The sequence below is a fragment of the Acipenser ruthenus genome, chromosome 2 (assembly GCF_902713425.1).
Source record: "Acipenser ruthenus chromosome 2, fAciRut3.2 maternal haplotype, whole genome shotgun sequence".
Lineage (NCBI taxonomy): Eukaryota > Metazoa > Chordata > Actinopteri > Acipenseriformes > Acipenseridae > Acipenser > Acipenser ruthenus.
Genome location: NC_081190.1, coordinates 89,231,888 through 89,254,128, shown reverse-complemented (window position 1 = coordinate 89,254,128; position 22,241 = coordinate 89,231,888). Strand labels below are relative to the sequence as shown.

The window sequence follows — 22,241 nt, the reverse complement described above, 5'->3', positions numbered from 1 at the left end:
CACAATGTTATTCCACATATACTGTAAATTACCTAATTTGCTTACAGTATACCATCTAGATCTTAAATACCACTTCTCCAATTGTCAAAAGTATTCATTGCCATTTCTTGTTGTGTATTATTCTGTACATACTGCTGATACACATCATAGCCACTATGAAATGTATAGAATTAGCAAACCATAGATGAGTAAGCACTGTGGAAGGTTAGGTGTGATCTGTAGACTTCTGCTTGTTGTGCATCATGTTAATAATACTAATAAAGAATCCTATTGACAGGCTTCTTGATAAAGCAGCCATTCAGTTGCCACCAGCCTATTAACAGGTGCTTTATAGCCTTGTGTAGTTCAAGGGTCAGTCCATAAAAGTTGTAATTGCTTGGGAAGAGGTCAGACGTGTGTGTTAGTATGCAGTATGTGCTCAGGATCAAGTGTTGGACTGCCACTGGGACAGAGACGGCATTTAGTGGGTACTCTGCTGCAGGGCTGGATTACGTACTCTGAGGGCCCTGGGCAACTGATTCTGCTGCCATGAGGGACAAAGCATTCAAGCTGCATTGTGGATCTTAGCTAGTTTGTATCCCAGCCACTTTCAAAAACGACTGTTCCCTTTTACAGTTAGTCCCAGGTAATGTGAGAGAGATTTGTAGTGCAGTGTCACGTTGCGGCTCATGTCTTCTGGTGCCCTGGGCTTGGGCTCTGTAGGCCCACCCGTTAATACGACCCTGCTCCCCAGCAAAGTGCTATTTTTATAAGTGTCGTAGCCTTAACCAGGGGTACCAAATAATCCCCCCCCCCCCCCCCCCCCCCCCAACGTTATAGGTGGATGTGGTTCAAGTTTAGTGAGTAAAATGCAGTCATAGGTCACAGTGAAATGCTGTTGTAATTGGTGCAGTTTTAGAAACAGGTGACAGGGCTGATTCAATCATTTTTTTTCCCCAGTTGGATAACTGTAATCATGTTTTGCAATGAGTACAAAATGCTGCTGATCTAATCTTGAGCAGCACCAGTATATTTGAACATATTCAAATTAAACACACTTTGACATTAAAGGCCAGCTGCCTTGCCTCCCTGTATTTGTCAGAGCGCTTGTGTCTCTGTGTGAACATTCCACTCTCGGAATGCAGGGCTGTCGAGCCTTCCAAGTGTTAGGATGTGTGCTCGGGGAGAAGGACCTTCCTGCTGCTGTGCACCCAGAGTACTTGTTTAAAAACTTCCTGTTTCCTGTTGATTTTTCTTTATATGTATTTAATGGCTGTAAAGCACTGAGTTCTGCATAAACTGTATCTAGGGAAATGATTTTCTAAGTGTGATTAAATTTGGTGAACACATTTCTGAGTAGTATCCATATAAGTTACAGTCTGTTGCAGTGTTTAACTGTCCTCCAGGCATTAATGTGTCATGTTGATTTGTATTCAGCCTCAACCCTAGCTTCTGAGGAACTTATTTTCCAATGAGACCCAATTGGATTGAATTAGCCTGCCCTTTGGCCAGCCTCCCAGTGAGAAGAGGGGGTGGCAGAATAATTTAAAGCTAATCGGATGAAAGTGCCACAGAGAACAGTGCAGGGAAGTTACTGTGACGGATATGTTTATGTAAGAGGCAATAGCATTCTCTGGAGAGCTGTTTACACAGGGGCAGGCACATGCAGGTCAGCTGGTGAGTTCTGAACTTTTAAAAGGGGATCTCTGAGGATCAGTGTGTTAGAATGAAAAAAGAAAAAAAAAACATGCTTTGTCTGAAACTCCTGCAACGTGTAGCTCACACTTTGGTATAGCTGTGCTGTCCCTCGTCTGACTGACTCATCTCTATTCTGCAACATATACAAGATGCATCTCCCTGCCTGATGCAAGTCTCTGATTCAGTGATGATAGGCAAAAACAGCATGCTGATGGTAGATACCCAGTGTTTCTGTTTACAAGACTGTACGAGAACAATATTCATCTCTCTCCTGTCTCTCTCTCTCTCTCTCTCTCTCTCTCTCTCTCTCTCTCTCTCTCTCTCTCTGGGCCATTCTGGAGAACAGACCTGTGTGTACAGTACCCCCCCACACTTGTGTTCTGTCTCATAACATCTCTTTGTCTACTACACACACCATTTATTAATGAAGTTGGTGAAACATCCAGCTTGTTTTTCTTGTCTTTAGTGATCAATGGAAGGTTGTGTAATACCTGTACGATCCTCTCTGTCTTTTAAGGTTTGTTTTCTTGAGTTAACTTTCTGCATTCTGTCTTTCACATGGCATGTGAGGTTTCAAAGGGGCTGTATTGACAAAATAATACTGTATTAGTGTTCAGGCTTGAACGAAGACATTTTTCAGTGCAAAGACAATCTCTCTATTGGGACCACCACAGTGACTGGAAAAACGAAGCGATTGCCTTTTTTTTTTTTTTTTACTGTCCCTGGAGGGGAGGGAGGGAAGTGGAGGGGTGCTGTGGAAACCTGTCTGGAGAATGTAAACAAATGAAGTGTCGTCAGCAGCTTGTTTTTAGAAGAAGTTGGGCCATATTCAAAAAGCATTTACCACTGCTAATCTTTATTGTATAAAAACAAAACAAAGCAAAAAACAACAAGCTGCTAATATTGGAGAACTAGCAAGAAGCAATGGTGGTGTAATGGTGAGCTGAGCTCCGATTTGAAACTTATTAAAATGAATTATTGTGTTTTTTCTGTTTTAAGAGAAATGTTGTAAACTTAGTATGGTGGTAATTGTGTTATGAATGTGTCCCATTGTGTATAATGGGGGCTGAATTATGTATTTACAGTCTGTTAACAAAACATGCTTTAGTGTTCATGACTGTGGGTAACTGCAGCTCTCACACATACCACTCTGCTCTTTACAGTGTCATAAGACCTTGCATAGACATGTGGAATCAAGTCTTTGAAACACTGTGTTCAGAGTTCTCCCTGTATGAATGTCCTGAGTGAGCAAATGTAAATAAGACTTTCATTGCATTGCGGTTTCACCCATTCCAGGTATTAAAATGAGCCTGATTAGCCACAATCTACAGGTAACAAGCTCTCGTGTGTCTTATTAAATGGCTAGTAAAACCAGGAATGGATCGAACTGCTGTACAATGGGAGTCTTATTTCCATCCCTATGGTTGTCTTGTTTTGCTGCAGTGATGGAGGAGAGAAGCAGCCCCTGGCAGTGGTGGGCTCCCCCTACTGGATGGCTCCAGAAGTGCTGAGAGGAGAGCTCTACAATGAGAAGGTACCATTAGCCAGGGCTTGGGATTGGGGTTTGGAACACTAACCTCAAATTCTGCATTATAGATGGCTCATTATTACACAATTGCATATATCCGAGTTTAAATAAAACCAGGAACGGGATGTTACTTGTGTACCAACTGAGAGACACGATAATGTTACCAAGTTCATGTAAAGTAATAAGTGTTACTTAAGTTTAATACACAGTCACTTGCGCACTTATTTGCAACTTGCAATTAAAATGTTATAAAATGGCTTGATTGGCTGCTAACATTTAAATGCTGTATGGTTAAAAGAATACTGCCAATGATTCAGATCTCAATTGGGGAAAATCACACTTTCAGAATACATGTATTATGTCATTTCATGAGCTCAATAACATACTTAGATACTACGGTTGGAAATGCGATGTCTCTCTTGATGGGCTCCTGTCCTGGGCCATAATTGCACAAGAGAATTTTTTTTCTGTTGAGCAGTAAGCATTGAGAAGGTGTTGAATGTGCTGATATAACTGCACTTAATGACCTGGAGCTGCTATACAATACCCTGCTATATGTTAGTTAGTTATTTATTAGTATTAGTATTTTGTCATGAAGAGTCCAGTTACATCTGTTGTAAACGGACAGGTAGAAATATACATATAAACTTACATTTATTAATAAACCAGACCACAATCTAGGGAAACAACATGTAAAATCACGTGAAACACAGAAATACACCCCACATTACATCTGTCATGATGAGTAAATGGTTAATTGCTTGTTGTATAAACAGAAGTCGTGATAGTTCTTTGTGGGTATCTCAAGTAATCGATATGCTCCCTGCCATATGTTTTTGTCTTCCCTTACTCCTTGATTATTTTAGTGTTGCCTGCCAGAGGGTAGCACGGCGGTTTGGTCTTGTCCTGCCTCGTTGCCTCCAGGCCCCTGTCTTGTCGTCGCTGCTGTTGAAATGCTTTGACCTGGCTGTTCTTGTTTCTCAGGCTGACGTCTTTGCCTATGGGATCATCCTTTGTGAGATCATCGCCCGGATACAGGCAGACCCGGACTTCCTGCCGCGCGCTGAGGTATGGATTCGGACCTTCTCACTGGGCTGTGTTGCAGTCCTACAAATCTATTATATACTGCTTTATTATTAATATACATTCATGTATTTGTTTTCTAATCATTACCAATTGTTATTTAGTTAATTGTCAATTTCATTGAAAAGAGGGAAAAGGTTAATGAAGAGAATAGCATTAGGTGGCTGAAGTAGTCAGCCAATTGTGATGTCACTGTTTTGAACAGACAGTAACTGAATTCCGAGAGGTACCTCGCATGAGATTCTTTCAAAGCAGGTGATGTTAATCATGCTGGTATGGAGAATACAGCACAGTAATATCTGAAAGTGGCACGGCCGATGTCATGAAGAGGGTTTTTTTGATATTCAGGTAATCTAAAAGGTGGCTGATCTAAACAATGACACTGTCGTTTGAATTACTAAACCGAGAGCATCCTGCCGTTTTTTATAGACAGACATTCACAAGTAACCCTTAGATCTGCTGGGTATACCCAAGGGTGAACTACACTCTGTATAATCCCCAACTCTAAAGCAGACAAGTTTACTAAACTTGTAAACTGCATTAAAGTGGTTCTATAAGCGTATAGCCAGGATATGATGTGAAGAACTGTATGTAGGTGCAGACTTCACTGTTTGAAAATAATAAGTCCACAAGACTTGCAAGTAAAGTAAAAGTCCCCTTTTATTTGTAGGTGTTGATCAGCAAGCGAAAGACGATCTCAGTGCAACTCTGCAAATATGAAAGTCAAAGAGAATACAAATAAAGAAAACAATGTGTACTCCGCAGTGAGACAGAGTATTTAGATGCTCACTAGCTTTCCTTCTCATTGACTCCCCACAATCGGACACTAAGCCTTGTACTCTATCCGCTACTTGTGTGGAGATGTGCAGCTGAGCTTAATATCAAGTATGAGCTCTTAAAGGGGTAGGATGTGCATTAGACAGAGGTTCATTACAACAACTCTGCTCCTAGTTCTGACTCTGCACCTGCAGGAGTATCAGGGATAGAAAAGGTTAATGATGCAGGATGAATTTAGTTTAGGAGGTCAGTGCGCACCCACAGCAGCAATGCAACAGCACTGCAAATTCTTTAGAAGCCTGATAAGGTATGGTTCTGACAGGACGCTGATAATATGAACAGCCCAGATAACGTTTGATTTATAACTATTACACTATGTAACACAATTTTTGTTCCTGGGTAATAAGTGTTATTTCCTAATTGCTTATGCCTCAAAAGTATAGAAAATGGCTATTATTCCCCACAAACTTTGCTTTTGTGACCAGGACAGTGATATTTTGAAATTTACCTATTTCCAATGAGAAAACGGGCGAATTCAACATATGAATCCAAATTAACATGTATTTATACTAAAGTAATACAAAAATGACTACAAAAGATTTAGAAGCGAGTAGTTTTTCAAGATTTACGATTATACTGTAAATCACTTTCACGAATCAGCCCCCAAATGTAGTCTCCCATCATGTTCTCGTTATACTGTCCTTGGTAACGGCGTTCAAAGTCCAGTATATCCTGGTGGAAGCGCTCGCCTTGCTCCTCCGAGTACGCTCCCATGTTCTCCTTGAATTTATCAAGATGAGCATCAAGGATATGGACTTTGAGGGACATCCTACAGCCCATTGTGCCGTAGTTCTTCACCAGAGTCTCAACCAGCTCCACATAGTTTTCGGCCTTGTGATTGCCCAGGAAGCCCCGAACCACTGCGACAAAGCTGTTCCAAGCCGCTTTCTCCTTACTAGTGAGCTGCTTGGGGAATTCATTGCACTCCAGGATCTTCTTTATCTGTGGTCCGACGAAGACACTGGCTTTGACCTTTGCCTCAGACAGCTTAGGGAAGAAGTCTTGAAGGTACTTGAAGGCTGCCGACTCCTTATCTAGAGCTCTGACAAATTGTTTCATAAGGCCCAATTTGATGTGCAGTGGTGGCATCAGCACCTTCCGGGGGTCCACCAGTGGCTCCCACTTGACTCGGAGAACTCAGTCCGCTGTGGCCAGTCCCGCCTGTGGTAGTGCGCCTTGGTGTCCCTGCTGTCCCAAAGGCAAAGATAGCAGGGAAACTTGGTAAAACCGCCTTGGAGACCCACCAGGAATGCCACCATTTTGAAGTCTCCTATGACCTTGATGCCATCTCAGAAAAATGCAGATATGTATCCACTTAGGCAGCTGGAACTAAACTGAACTGGTGGGCTTAAGGCCCCTGTATTTATACTACTATTTATATTACTGGAAAGTTCTAGAAAGTTCTAGAAGTTACTCCAAGTTTACTCAGCACTGAATCTATCTGGAATGTTCTGGAAAATAGGTAAATTTCAAAATATCACTGTCCTGGTCACAAAAGCAAAGTTTGTGGGGAATAATAACCATTTTCTATACTTTTGAGGCATAAGCAATTAGGAAATAACACTTACTACCCAAGAACAAAAAAAAAAAAAAAGAATTGTTACACGGTGTTATCATTTGGAACAAAGGTGGGCACGGAGAACTTTGGAATTTGGGGCTGTGTTCAGGGTTTATTTCATCATAATGAACTCCTTAGTGATTGTCCTCTTCTCCAGCAGCAATGTGTATTCAGGTTTTCTATTAATAAAAGTGCCCGTTATAAGTTTGCCAGGGTATTATTGCAGTTTTATCCCATGCTTTTTCAATGGTAATACTCCACATTCATTCCATGGCTTACCCTGGTTGACTCGTGTATTAATTATTTTGTTACCATACCTTCCTCTGCTTTTGCTATGCTGTAGTACACTTTACTATGCTTTTACTATGGGACACTTTTTATAAGGGTGTGTGTGGGTATTCCTGTTTTTGAGTTTCTTTTAGGACTGGTTTAACTGGTTGCTTGGAAAGTAGTTGCGGATTATTTATGACACAATAAAATACTGTGGCACTGTTACAGGTTAGAGAATGGATTAATAGATTTTGACATTGGGCTGACGTTACAGGTTAAACCTACTGAATTAAATGCATTTTAAAAAACTGCTTTCGCAGAGTATAAACTGTCAGCTACTGAGAAGTGGACGAGCTTAGATGGGCCTCCTCTCGTTGGTACATTTTCTTATGTTCTATTGATCTATGTAATTGACAACAGTGTATAAAACAAGGGGTTAAGTAGTGACCTAACACCAAGTTCACTGAATAACATTACAGTTCCAGTCCAGTAGTACAGTCTGGGCACAGCCACTGCTACTGCAGTAATTGCTTTTAAGACTAGCCCCCTCTGCTGGTGTGTTCTCACTGGTGCAACCCTTAACCTAATGTTTTACCTCTTTTCAGCACTTCTCATAGAATAGCTTCAGCATCTCTGGAAGAAGTAATGCAAATGTACCCAACATTTTGAGCAGTTTATTCATTAACTGTTTTATGCGGAGTAGAGTCATTTTCAGTGTTCCTATATTCAGAATATTAATTTATTCTGATTTGATCTGATCAGGGTTTAATCAGAAATATGCATAGTTTGTTTTCATCTACATTTAATTTGTAGATGCATTTGAAAGTTCTAGGGGAAATATATAAGTTGTATATAGAGTATGATTATGTATTGATATCAGTTACAGACAGTAGTGCAATGGCAGTTTTGTGCCATAACTGTATCCAAAAAGCTCATTTCAGAGATGATAACACTATGTAACACAATTTTTTATTCCTGGGTAGTAAGTGTTATTTCCTAATTGCTTATGCCTCAAAAGTATAGAAAATGGCTATTATTCCCCACAAACTTTGCTTTTGTGACCAGGACAGTGATATTTTGAAATTTACCTATTTCCAATGAGAAAACGGGCGAATTTGTGTCTTTTCGTTCACATAGTCAGAAAAAAACAACATATGAATCCAAATTAACATGTATTTATACTAAAGTAATACAAAAATGATTACAAAAGATTTAGAAGTGAGTAGTTTTTCGAGATTTACGATTATACTGTAAATCACTTTCACGAATCAGCCCCCAAATGTAGTCTCCCATCATGTTCTCGTTATACTGTCCTTGGTAGCGGCGTTCAAAGTCCAGTATATCCTGGTGGAAGCGCTCGCCTTGCTCCTCCGAGTACGCTCCCATGTTATCCTTGAATATATCAAGATGAGCATCAAGGATATGGACTTTGAGGGACATTCTACAGCCCATTGTGCCATAGTTCTTCACCAGAGTCTCAACCAGCTCCACATAGTTTTCGGCCTTGTGATTGCCCAGGAAGCCCCGAACCACTGCGACAAAGCTGTTCCAAGCCGCTTTCTCCTTACTAGTGAGCTTCTTGGGGAATTCATTGCACTCCAGGATCTTCTTTATCTATGTTCCGACGAAGACACCGGCTTTGACCTTTGCCTCAGATAGCTTAGGGAAGAAGTCTTGAAGGTACTTGAAGGCTGCCGACTCCTTATCTAGAGCTCTGACAAATTGTTTCATAAGGCCCAATTTGATGTGCAGTGGTGGCATCAGCACCTTCCGGGGGTCCACCAGTGGCTCCCACTTGACGTTGTTCCTCCCCACAGAGAACTCGGTCCGCTGTGGCCAGTCCCGCCTGTGGTAGCGCGCCTTGGTGTCCCTGCGGTCCCAAAGGCAAAGATAGCAGGGAAACTTGGTAAAACCGCCTTGGAGACCCATCAGGAATGCCACCATTTTGAAGTCTCCTATGACCTTGATGCCATCTCAGAAAAATGCAGATATGTATCCACTTAGGCAGCTGGAACTAAACTGAACTGGTGGGCTTAAGGCCCTTGTATTTATACTACTATTTATATTACTGGAAAGCTCTAGAAAGTTCTAGAAGTTACTCCAAGTTTACTCAGCACTGAATCTATCTGGAATGTTCTGGAAAATAGATACATTTCAAAATATCACTGTCCTGGTCACAAAAGCTTGTGGGGAATAATAGCCATTTTCTATACTTTTGAGGCATAAGCAATTAGGAAATAACACTTACTACCCAGGAACAAAAAAAAAAAAAAAAATTGTTACACGGTGTAATAAGACTCCCATTGCAGAGCAGCGATCCATTCCTGTTTTTGCTAGGAGTTTTCTTTAATAAGACACACCTGAGCTTGTAACCTCTACACTGTGGCTAATGAATGGGGCTTCAATTTTTCATTTTTTCTTTTTTGTTTAGTTCAGGGGAGGGGGCTCTGTTTTCATTATTATTTGACAATCGGTTATTTTCGATTATTAAAAATAAACGCTCCTCAGACGCATCAATTTTCAGTTTCTCTAATAAATTGCATGTACGTTTCACTAATACATATACATTAACTTATTATTTATTTATTTCTTAGCAGACGCCCTTATCCAGGGCGACTTACAATCGTAAGCAAAAACATTTCAAGCGTTACAATACAAGTAATACAATAAGAGCAAGAAATACAATAACTTTTGTTCAAGTAAAGTACAAGTTTGACAAACCACAATTCAATAATACAGCAGGTAATAGTGATAGTTACATCAGGATATGATTAAATAGTGATAGTTACATCAGGATGTGATTAAATACAAAGTACTACAGGTTAAAAACTTGGCAGATTACAGTATTCTGAAGTACAGGATTAAATGCAGTAAAATAGGGGCTGATAAGAGCAAAATAAAGCACATTTACATGAAGGGTGATAGTGTCCCAGGATACAAACAGAGGAGTTCTACAGGTGCTCTTTGAAGAGGTGAGTCTTAAGGAGGCGCCGGAATGTGGTCAGGGACTGGGCAGTCCTGACATCTGTAGGAAGGTCATTCCACCACTGCGGAGCAAGGGTGGAGAAGGAGCGGGCTTTGGAGGCAGGGGAGCGTAGCGGTGGTAGAGCTAGTCTTCTAGTGCAGGCGGAGCGGAGAGGTCGAGTGGGAGTGTAGGGAGAGATGAGGGTCTAACTTACTGTGTTGACGTGAGGATGTACACATTTAGGATTCAGACAATATAGAACTGTGGATGCATTTCGAATCCGAGAGTTGGGAGAAATAACAGATTTTGTTTTACGCCCTGTTACAGCCTGTGTATCTATCACACTGTAATATTGGGGTTCAGATCTGGTGATCAGTAATTCCGCTGGATGCAAACCGATTTACAATCGTTCAGTTTTTATTTCTGCAGCTCACACGTTGTACACATTGTTTTCCAACTTCTCAACTCGCTTCCTGGTTTATCAATAAAGCTTATTGAATACAAGACCTTTTTAAATAACTTTATACAAACAATTAGAAGGCAAACACTATTGCAAAGCAATACTGCAAAGCAAGCTTAATACTAACAGGAGATTTTAACCATTTGACTTATGAGCCTTTTAGCAGTAAGTGTTTTTAATTTATTATAATTTGTATTAATTGTAAAACTGGTGTTTTTATTAATTTTGTAAATATATATGTTGGCCTAAGTTTTTTAAATAAGTATTTATCCTGAATGTATTGGTCTTAAACAGTAACACAAATATCTTACAACAATATAGAGTTGTTGTTGTTGTTGTTTTTCCCCGTCCATCCCAGTCACAAGTCATACCAATGAGTGTATTCTATTACATAGGTCCACAAAGATTGATGATTGGTCAGTAGCAATGGCTTTGCACACTGCCCTCCTTCTGAAAGCCATTTTCTTTATGTATAAAGAGAGTATTACATTATTTAAAATATATTGCCAAAAGCCAGGTTTATCGATTTTAAAAAACAAGTTCTAAATAGGTCTTGGGAGGGGGGGGGGGTTCTTTCAGTTATTATCGGTTAAAACCGAAAACTTCAAGCCCTACTAATCAAGCATGGATTAAAACCTGGAATAGGTGAAACTGTAATGCAATAGGAGTCTTATTTTCATCCCTGCAATAATAATGCTAGTTATGATCACAGGATGGAAATAAGACAGAGCAGTTTGATCCATTCCTGGTTTTACTGTGAGTTTAATAAGAAACACCTGAACTTGTTACCTATATACTGTGGCTAATCAAGCCTGTATTAAAATCAGGAATGGGTGAAAATGCTATGCAGTAGGATTCTTATTTCTATCCCAGTATTTCATGTTGTAACCACAGACTTGGTATAGTCCTCAAAGAGTGACCTGTCCTGTCTCTGTTGCAGGACTTTGGTCTGGATGTGCAGGCTTTCCAGCACATGGTGGGAGACTGTCCGGCTGCCTACCTCCAACTCGCTGTGACCTGCTGCAATGTAAGAGCTTCCCGCCTCCCTCTTCCTCTCTGGGCATGAGGAGCCCTCCTGTACCTTCACCTGCGGGACCTGGAATCCTGCAGTACATTCTCTCAAATCACAAACTATTTTAAACTAACTTTCCAAAAGACCTCCCTTGTACTGGAAAATCATGTAGATATACAGTACATAATACTGCATATAAGATTAGTTTAGTGGTCTGAGTGGAGTTCCCTTTCCTATACTACTAGAGCGCTCTGCAGTGTTGAGTCTCTCCTATAGACCTTTTATACAGGTTGGCAGCATTGAGAGTGGTTCTTTTTCCTATAGACCTCTGTTTCTGCTTTACCCCCATCACATCATACAGTGCGATTTTATTATGATTTTTTTTTTTTTTTTTTTAATATGTAGTTTCTGTGGTTTTCCTTTTTTTCTCATCTGTGACAGCAGAGAAATCTGCACTTTGACTACAAGACTGCACAAAATGAAAGTCATTCCTCTAGCATGTCAAATCTTGTGTTTATGGGATTGACTTGAGGGTGGGGGGTGACAGGGATGTTGATCCTTTGTTGCATGACCTGGATATGATTTTTGGGGGGTTTGACCAATTTTGAACAGGTTTGCTCTTTTTAGTTTTGTTGTCTGCAACATAAGGTTAAACAGTCCAATACAACTAGAAACAGGAATGATATGTGGACGTTGATGCACAAATACTCCCTTACACACACACACACAATTCAACTTCCACAGTATCTGTGTCTGTATCTGTCTTCGTGAGTGTCTATCTGTCTGTGTGTGTGTGTGTCTGTATCTGTCTGTGTGTGCGCGTCTGTCGGCCTGTGTGTCTCTGTGTAGGTACAGCTTGCTGAAGCTGCTCGCCCCCTCCCCACACTGCTGATTGATGCTTCCTCACAATGAATTATTCACGAACATTGCGGAAGCTTGCCCCTGCCTTTTACAGAGGCAGGTTCTGTTCCTTACTGTCAATTGTGTTGAAGTCATCAATGACTAAATTATCTCTCTGTTGTGTTTGGTGCCAGAGTAGGAATACTGTTTCTATGAAAAGTATTGTTTGTTTAATGGACAGGTTTTCAATAAGGTTTTGACCTCCTAGTAATATATATATATATATTTTTTATCTCCCTCTCTACTTGTCATTCCATTGTCCCTCTCCCACACATTCCCTCCCATTCCCACTATCTCCATTCTCCCTTCTTCCTTGCTGTCTCCTATCCCCCTTCTCCCTTGTTTCTTTGTTCTTCTTCCTCCCCTTTCTCCTCTCTCTCTCTCTCTCTCTCTCTCTCTCTCTCTCTCTCTCTCTCACCTCTCAGATGTCCCCCGAGCAGAGGCCCTCGTTCTCTGAGATCGCTCAGCAGCTGGAGAGGATCCTGGAGGAACAGCAGAAGCAGGAGGAGGAGGAGGAGAGGAGTGAGACACAACGAGCAAGGAGCCAAGGGGAGAGCTGGGAGTACGTGCTGAGAGGTGAGACACCATGATGTAGCTATACAAACTCTTACTGTACATGTTCTCCTACCCCGACTGTACACTGCCCCCCCTCACCACCACAGGATAACTGCCATTCACGTCATGGGTCCCTAACGTCTTGCTCTTCTCACACAGACGGCACCCAGGACCCCTTGAGCTGCAGTCCTGCTCGGAGGCGCTCGCTGTGTCTGCACCTCCCCCGAGACCAGCGGCTGTCCCGCAGCCAGTCAGATATGCTCCCTCCCAAATCGCCCCCCTTTGATTGCCTGGTTGGGATGCCAGCCCGGGTCAACCCCTTCACCCTGCGAGAGGACCTCAATGGAGGCAAGATCAAGCTGTTTGACACGCCCAGTAAGTCTGTCATCTCCCTGACCTTCGACCTGTCACCGCCCACTGACTCCTACCCAGCGACCCAGTCTGTAAACGCCAACCCCCTGCTCGACCGGTGTGGCTTTGTGGGGCCTGGAGCAACCCAGAGGTGCAGGTCTCTCCCAAACTCTCCCGAGCTGCCTCGGAAAGCTAGCTTCCTGAAGGAACTGAGAGAGCGGGCACAGGAGGACTTCGAGAACCCGGAGATCTCGAGGGAACAGGATCTGGAAATCTCTCAATGTGTTTCGCAAGACGGAGACCTGGAAACGGCACGTGATCTTGAAATTATAGACCTGGAGATCTTACAGGAACAGGGCCTGGAGTTTGGAGACCAGCAGGTGGAACCAATGGACTGCTCGAGCAGCCCTGACACACTGGACGGGTCCATATTCCTGGACAGACCAGTGCAGCCCTTCCTGAACACCTGCCTGGTGACCCCGCCTTCTCCGCGCTCCAAAGACTGGCAGGCCGGCGTCTCGAATGGACTCTCCCCCAACGACAACAACAACACTGTGGTGGTGAGCCGGCCGCTGGGCTGGGATCACGGTTTCCATGGAGACGGCTCTTTCCCGCTCAACACTTCCAGCGGCACCCTGGAGCAGGATGATGTCATTTCCTGTCCGGGCTGCTGCCTGGCGGGACTGAGGTTTCCCTCTGTGTGTCTGAGACCCTTGCGTAGGAACCCCCCTCCCTACAAGAACCTGAACAGGGAGACGCGGGGGCTGCTGTGCCGGGGGAAGCCCTTGAACCCAGGACATGCAGGCAGGAAGACAGAGCCCAGTCTGACCATCCCAGAGGCACAGACATAGTCGTGGTACAGACTGGGAAACAGAAAGGCACTTTGTTATTAATGTCAATATTATTATTATTGTTATTATTATTATTGTTATTGTTGTTTTTTGGAGGGTTTATGATTTGCTGGATCTTTCTTTGTTTGTCTCCCCTTCGAGACCTTTGACTAAATCGCTGTAACTGTTGGGTTTTTGCGTGCATTAGCTAACAGCGTGTTGATATATAAAGTGGCTACTGCTGCTGTGGAAATAGCACTCACCCCCGTACTGGACCACCCTGTAACAAGAGGCTGAAATGGGATACCAGGGAGTGCTTTTCAGACATGAGGCATGTCACAGTGTGAAGAAGATTGTTGATGCCACCTCCAGGCAATTCAAAGTAATGTGCAATTCTGTCACAATAAAAGAAACAAATACATTGTGACAAAGGGCGGGACCGAGCAGACAGCAGCCTCGCACTCTGCCCACTACCCTGCTGATTTGGGCACAGTTCCCATCTTTTGTTAACTTGATTTAATTATTAAAAATGGTCATATATATATATATATATTTATTAGTCTTAAAACAGTCTTTGAGGTTTTGTGGTTAGGGCCTATTCACTCCTAAACTCGTGCAGTATGACATCAGCAGAGGGGAGAGCTTTGAATTGTGACATCACCAGAGGGGAGGGCCTTGAATTGTGAAATGTCTCCTCTGCCCTGGAGGGACTCTTGCAAATGCATCCTTTTGAGAACGAGAGAAAGCCTTTCAGCCCATCCACGCTCGCCCAGTTTGCGTCCATGTGTGATTAGCTATTCTTTCACTGTGAAAGCCATGCAAGTCCTTCTGGAGAGCAAAAGCAGCTAATGAAGCAATTGGTACCTACCTCTATCAGAGGTTCCAAAATGATTTTTTTAGGGGGGGGGATGGTGTGGCTTGTTTTTAAAAATAATTTTGTATAGGGACCACCGCCCCTTGTTCCACACAAGTTGAAAACCTGAGCAAAAGAAACATGAAATGGTTACTTTCCTGTGTATCGCCTGAATATTGTCGCAAGGCCTGATTCTCACCATACCAGTGAAAGAACACTTCTTTTATTATTCTCAGATTAAATACATGAGCTGTTTGAGAACCACTGCACTTGGTGACCCCCCCGCTCTATGTGCTTCCATGGGCCCTTTACTCATGCACGAAATCGACGCTGCACAGCAGCAGTGAAGTTACTTACAACCCCAGTGTATAAACACGTGTGGAAGTGTTCATTTTATTCAGTCTTGCAATGCATTCCTTGTGTAAAATGTTGTGTTTTGTAATGTGCATCCCCCCACAAAAACACACAGCAGTTTGTCATTGCTGTCATGTTAGTTCTTGGTACAGTGAGCACTGATGTATAAAGTTTATCAGGTAAAAAAAGAAAAAGAGGAGGGATTCTAAAAAGATGCACGTTTTATAAATTATGCTATATATTTGAAGCCAAAAAATAAATTGTGTACCAGCGTCCAAGCATGTTGATTTTTTCCCCCCCTGTACAGCGTTTCTTTTTTTCTTTTGACTTTCTTTGATTTCCTTTTGTTTTCCTTGTATTTGAGCAATGCACTGATTTGAGAGGGTGAGGCAGTTCATACGCAGACTGGTGTTAAGTGGCCCTCCAGATACCAACCAGCAATTTTGATAGACAAGACTGGCTAGGAGATATAAAGTTTCTGTATTTTTTTCAATGTTCTGTACTATATAATGTGTTTTTTTTTTTTGTTACTAGAATTTGAATTCCCTTGAACTGCTGTATTGAAACTCGTTACATATGCTGGAACTCTGGTTTGAACCTTACAGTTGAGTTGCATATGTATCCCATGGCGGCTCCATTTGAGAGCACACATAGGTCTGTGTGTAATTTGATTTGACATTTATCACGTGCACAGACTGCTATGATAGAACACTTGATTTTTTTTTTGTAGGTGCTTTGCAACATTACATGAAGCCTCTGAACTCCAAAAGCACTTTGCATTAGCTGGTAATAAAACGTGATTATGCAAACAAATTCAAAAGAATATTCTTAAAAACGAATAAAAATATGAATGGTAAAACTTTGTGTGGGGTGGTTTAATTTCTGGTAGAGGACCACATATTCCAATTCAAAGGTGTTTAAGGAAGTTGTGGACGTAAAGGCATATTAGGGTGGTTGTATATTGACACGTGCAAAAAAAAATTACTGTACTTATGTTGCATTCATTTTAAAGCAAACTGACACCTAAAAGAAATCTAAAGTGCCAGCCTGTTTTGAAACAAGTGCAGAGGTCATCTAACAATTTATAACAGTAAACAAAACTACCAAGAAACTACACAGAGCAATACTTTAATTGCCCTTTCCTTTAACTGTGCTGTTTCAAATTAGTTTTGCATTCGTATAGAGCTGACCAAATGAAACCTCGGGCCATACTGCTGACAAACACCACACACTTTGCTGCAGTTTTCTGCGTCTTAATCGCTCCTCCAGGTAGCATACCACGTCCTGCCAACACCAGAGATACCTGAGCCACACCACCCCCTCTCAAATAGCTAGGGGGCTGGCATGCTACATTATCAATAAAATTCAAACATAGAAGTTGGTAACACTTTAGTTTAGGTATCCATCATAAGTAATTATAAACAATGGCAAGTGTATAATAAGTATTGCAAAAGAAAAGCAGCCCAATACAATGGGTGAGACAGACTTATAACAGAAAAGTTTTTTTCAATGGACATTAGCCCTATTAGAACAATCACTTACCAGGATCGACCCTGAATGACGAACATTTCTCCAGGTCCCCTGGATCTCGTTACAGTGAAGTTAGCCTGTGTAGCCTACAAAGGGGAAGGTTGGGTAAAACAGGATACTTAAGGTTTGGACATTTCTGTAGGTCAGCCTAGAACACCAATTGCTTTGCAATTGCTCATAACTCAAAAGGGTATTGTAGTACCATAAGAAAATTGCAAAATAAAAGAATTAAAGTATTAAGTGGGCAAAAAAATTAATTCTTTCAAACCCTTGCAATTTCCCATTTTTCCACTGTGGGTAAAATGGGATAAACACATGTTAATGAACAACAATATATAACCTTTAAATGTAGTTATAGCTACAGGAAAAAATTGACACAAAATGAAAACAAAAGTATGCTGATGTCTTAAGGCCATTCTAGGCTTGGTCTACAAGCACAGTTCACAAGTGATTTGGTCTTTGTCACTGTCCACACCAGCACACGCATCGGCATACAAATGTGTCTGCACATATAGAGTGGCTCTCAAAAGTATTCACCCCCCTTGGACTTTTCCACATTTTATTGTGTTACAACATGGAATCAAAATTATTATTATTATTATTATTTATTTCTTAGCAGACGCCCTTATCCAGGGCGACTTACAATTGTTACAAGATATCACATTATACATTATTTCACATTATACAGATATCACATTATTGGATGGATATCACAAAATGGATTTAATTAGGAGTTTTTGCCACTGATCAACACAAAAAAGTCCATAATGTCAAAGTGAAAAATAAAATCTACAAATTGTTCTAAATTAATTACAAATATAAAACACCTCTCCACCTCCTGGGATCCCAACCTCACTGGAGGTCCTCTGTTTCTCTGCACATAGCTACTACTGCTGCCATCCTGGGGCAGGTCACATCAGAGATCACCTTGGGGGCCGCTTGGTCTTTTCTAAATTAGGGGCAACCCCTTATGCACTCACTACATGCCCCAGAAATTTGACCTCCTTTTGAAACAGTTTACACTTCTCCAGTCTCAACTTAAGGCCGTAATGCTGGAGCTTTTTGAACACCTCTTCCAGGTTACTCAAATGGATCTCAAAATGTGTTGAAAACACAATTATGTCATCAAGGTAGACAAGCAAAACTTCTGAAATTAGACCTCCTAGGCAATGCTGCATCAACCGTTGAAAGGTTGCAGGTGCATTACATAGCCCAAATGGCATAAGTTCAAACTCGTAGAGCCCCATTGGTGTTCTAAAAGCAGCCTTTTCTTTGTCTTGGGTGTCCACCTCCACCTGCTAGTACCCACTAGCCAGATCTAAAGTAGAGTACCACTGCGCACAGGTGAGGCTGGTTAAGGCCTCCTCTATCCGGGAAGAGGGGGTAAGCATCCTTATGGGTGATGGCATTTAACTTGTGATAATCCACAAAAGCCTCAAGGCCCCATCCTTTTTCTGGACCAGTACCACTGGGGCAGCCCATGAGCTACTACTCTCTTTGATTACCCCTGAATCTAGCATATTCCGTAGCAGCGATCGCATCTCACGGTAAAGAGAGGGTGGTATGGGGCGATCACGCTCACGTATAGGGGGAGCCTCATCTGTGGTGATTTGGTGCTGCATAATCCCAGTCCTCCCATAATCATCTTCATGGGCAGCACTCCACTTGGTCAGGAGGGCTTCAACCTTAGTCTGTTGCTGCATGGAGAGTTCTTCCCCCTGTAACAGCACCCCAACTACCTCCACGAACCTCTCCTTGGGCCTTTCCAGGTCAGCATGGCATGCCCTTACTTCCACTACTCCAGGACCAACCTCAATTAAGGTAAAGTCCTTCTCGTCTTGCACATCTAGGGGATCAACTACGGTAACAGTTGCCAACCGCTGGTGTCTATACGAATAAACTGGAAAAGGGTAGAGGTTCCTTACCCGGACCGGTATGTGTCCCTGTCTCACGACTCCAAGGGTTCGGACCACACCCACTGTGTCTCGTCCATCCAAGGGCTCCACCAGCCCATAGTATTCTTGTCCTAGAAGTCCCACAGGGGCCCGTGCCCATATCATCAACTCACTCTGTGGTGGCACTTCCACTGGTCGACGGCATGCAGGGCGCACCACTCCAACCGATCCTTTCCCACAGGCCTCCTTCCACAGCTTCCTGCTGGGACTGTATCCAATAAGCATTTCACTGGTTTCCCTTCTGCTAGCACCTCCACACTTGGGCATGTCCATACTGCGACTAACTCAAATGCTGCTACTGGATCTGTAGAATGAGATCCAGTCACCGGAAAATCTGGTTTAAACGTGCCACTCCTGCCCTTCCCTGGGTACAATACCAGGCAATATGGCCACTAGCCTTACACTGTCTACAGATTAGTCGACCCTGTGTGTCCCACTGATATATCGGCATAGCTTGAGCAGTAGAAGATGCTTCGCCACTAGTTGGAAACGGATTCATTCTCCTATTAGGGTTGACTATAGAGCTTAATGGATGGTCCCGTGGTGTGTAGGTCCTCCCTTTGCTGGGGAAACAGGATGCCGCTCCTGACTGGGGGCCATCCCTGACCGCAGCTCTTCCTCCAGGCCTTCCCCATAGCTTCTATCTGGCCCCCACCTCACTACAGAAAGTCTGCTTTCAGTCTACTTCCCTCTGAGGTGATACTGGGGAGGCTGTCCTTGTCACTACAGAGCAGGTTGTAGCTGGCCATGTTTTCCTTTGATAGTTATCTTCATACACCAGTGCCTCCCTCCTTATCTCTTCAAAGGTTAACCCCTCAGTTCTATGCACCAGTCGCTTCAGTTCTTGCCTCAAATTGCCTTCTTTCAGCCCCATAATGAGCTCCAGCCCCAGTCTCTCCCGGCCGCTGCCTACAATCAAAGAACATAGAACGTAACAAGGCAACAGGGGGTTTATCCCCAAACAGATAATCAAGCTGGCAGTAGATTAGCTCTGGTGTAGCTCGATCTCTGGCATTCAGAATCATAATTCCTCACCTAGCTTCCCCTTCTACAGCCCCAAAAATAAAAATCACATTTTTGTTCAGTATTAAATATTTGGCACCCATACCATTCCCATGAAAAATGGCATCATGGCCACAGGGCCTCTAGACTGTGAATCACCCTCCAACATGGTGGTAAAGAACACACTGCTCCAACTACAAGGTCAAAATCCTGCCGACTACGCAAAAAAAGATGTGAGGGGTGAGGGGTGAGGGGTGAGGGGGTGAGGGGGTGAGGGGGTGAGGGGGTGGGGGTGGGGGTGAGGGGTGAGGGGGGGGGGGGGGGCAGTGATGCATATGTTGCACTAGCTTTGCAGCCCCAGCTTAAATGGCTAGTATTAACTAATGTAGGCTGATCTATGCCACCTAGTGTTCTACAGGGCGCTAGGACCCTAAATGCAATAAAATAAAAGCTAGCTATAAATATATCCCCCTCTAACCACAGGTTGAAATTCTGACTATTCTGGAGCAGTTGTGTTACCAGACCAATACCAAGCAGGAGTGCAAGAAACTGTTTTAAAATTATTACAAAACGGGGTTTATTGCACAAAGATATTAAAACAAATTCAAATTTACGAGACTCCACGACTTGGCTAGGAGCCAAAGTAACAACAAAAAATACAAAAAGTAACAACAGAAATTACGAAAAGAGAGTGCTCCCTCTGTTGGCTGAGAGCCAAAGTAGCAAACAGCAAAACAACTTCCCTCTATTGTTTATTAAAAACAGCTGCAGGGTGACGTGGTTCTCCGCAGCACCGAATGGATCACTGTAGCAGCCCCGACCCTCCGCTCTTCCTCGCTTGATTCCAGCTGGTCACTGCAACAATCCTGACCCTCAGCTCCATCATGCTCGATCCCTCATGCTCCGGCTGGTTACTGTAGCAGTCCCGACCACACTCCTCTTTTTCTTTTCCCACTGTATCGCCGCCTGTGTTTCCCTCTCCTGCACGTGCCTTCTCTCGCTCTGTTACCTATCTTTCGCTCACCTTCCTCTGCACACCCTGGCTGGTCACTGTAGCAGCCCCGACCTCGTTCGCTCTGCTGGTCACTGTAGCAGCCCCGACCTCGCTCGCTCTGCTGGTCACTGTAGCAGTCCCGACCTCGCTCGCTCTGCTGGTCACTGTAGCGCCCCGACCTCGCTCGCTCTGCTGGTCACTGTAGCAGCCCCGACCTCGCTCGCTCTGCTGGTCACTGTAGCAGCCCCGACCTCGCTCGCTCTGCTGGTCACTGTAGCAGCCCCGACCTCGCTCGCTCTGCTGGTCACTGTAGCAGCCCCGACCTCGCTCGCTCTGCTGGTCACTGTAGCAGCCCTGACCTCACTCGCCCTGCTGGTCACTGTAGCAGCCCCGACCTCGCTCGCTCTGCTGGTCACTGTAGCAGCCCCGACCTCACTCGCCCTGCTGGTCACTGTAGCAGCCCCGACCTCGTTCGCTCTGCTGGTCACTGTAGCAGCCCTGACCTCACTCGCTCTGCTGGTCACTGTAGCAGCCCCGACCTCGCTCGCTCACCCATCAGTCCCCTTTTCGTCATGCTCATTTTCTCTTTTATAAAGGAAAATTAACAAGCAATCCCAGGTGCGAATAATACCATTAATTGAGTATTTAGCAAGTTGGTAACCAGTTCACATGTCCAGCAATGCATTTACATCCCGTGAGGGTTACTAATGCCATCATTAGTAAACTACACAGCACCGGGAATCATCTTCTTCTTCTTATTATTATTATTTGTTTATTTAGCAGACGCCTTTATCCAAGGTGACTTACAGAGACTAGGGTGTGTGAACTATGCATCAGCTGCAGAGTCATTTACAACTACGTCTCACCCGAAAGACAGACCACAAAGAGGTTAAGTGACTTGCTCAGGGTCACACAATGAGTCAGTGGCAGGATTTGAACCGGGAACCTCCTGGTTACAAGCCCTTTTCTTTAACCACTGGACCACACAACCTCCTAAAGTGCAGCGCATATATAATAAATAACCACACGTGAAGAATAAAGAAAATAAACACAAAATTAAAATAAATAACAATACGCATTTACACAGACAATTTCTGTGCAGACACGTACATAATTAAATATATAAACGTAAATTAAATTAGCACAAAATAAATGCTGCTGCCAGACAGTATATTCGTCACCCGTGTGACACATGCGATGCTGCAGATTCACTTTGTTTAAAAGGAAAAATAGTCAAATAATTACATTGTTAATCTAAATCAGATTCTTTTACGAAAAAGAATGCACACAGATATGTCAAAAAGTCCAATATGTGGGGAAATTACACCACTGCCGCCACACTGGTATTGTGCCACCATTTTGAAACACCCACAGAGTAAGCGCCTCAGAATGTTAGCTGAAGTTACAAAGTGCTCTTGGCGTGCAGGTCGTTCAATAGAAAGCACCACGTAATGCTCTGGAGTGCTCTGTCTATTGAACGCACCCCAGGAGCGACATGCGCTAGCTTTTTGGTGTTTCTCTGTTTCG

General features: G+C 43.2%; 1 protein-coding gene across 4 annotated transcripts in view; it reads left to right on the top strand.

The window, feature by feature from the left end:
- The window catches only part of tesk1b (testis associated actin remodelling kinase 1b), a 49,189-nt gene extending 33,097 nt beyond the window's left edge, over positions 1–16,092 (top strand). For all 4 annotated transcript variants that reach the window (XM_034015196.3, XM_034015195.3, XM_034015194.3 and 1 more), the window contains exons 7-11: positions 3,121–3,211; positions 4,190–4,273; positions 11,319–11,405; positions 12,716–12,866; positions 13,005–16,092. In XM_034015196.3, coding sequence (XP_033871087.3) covers positions 3,121–3,211; positions 4,190–4,273; positions 11,319–11,405; positions 12,716–12,866; positions 13,005–14,047 — 1,456 coding nt within the window. In that variant the 3' untranslated portion in view covers positions 14,048–16,092. The remainder of the gene's footprint in view (positions 1–3,120; positions 3,212–4,189; positions 4,274–11,318; positions 11,406–12,715; positions 12,867–13,004) is intronic.
- The last annotated feature ends 6,149 nt before the right edge of the window (positions 16,093–22,241 follow it).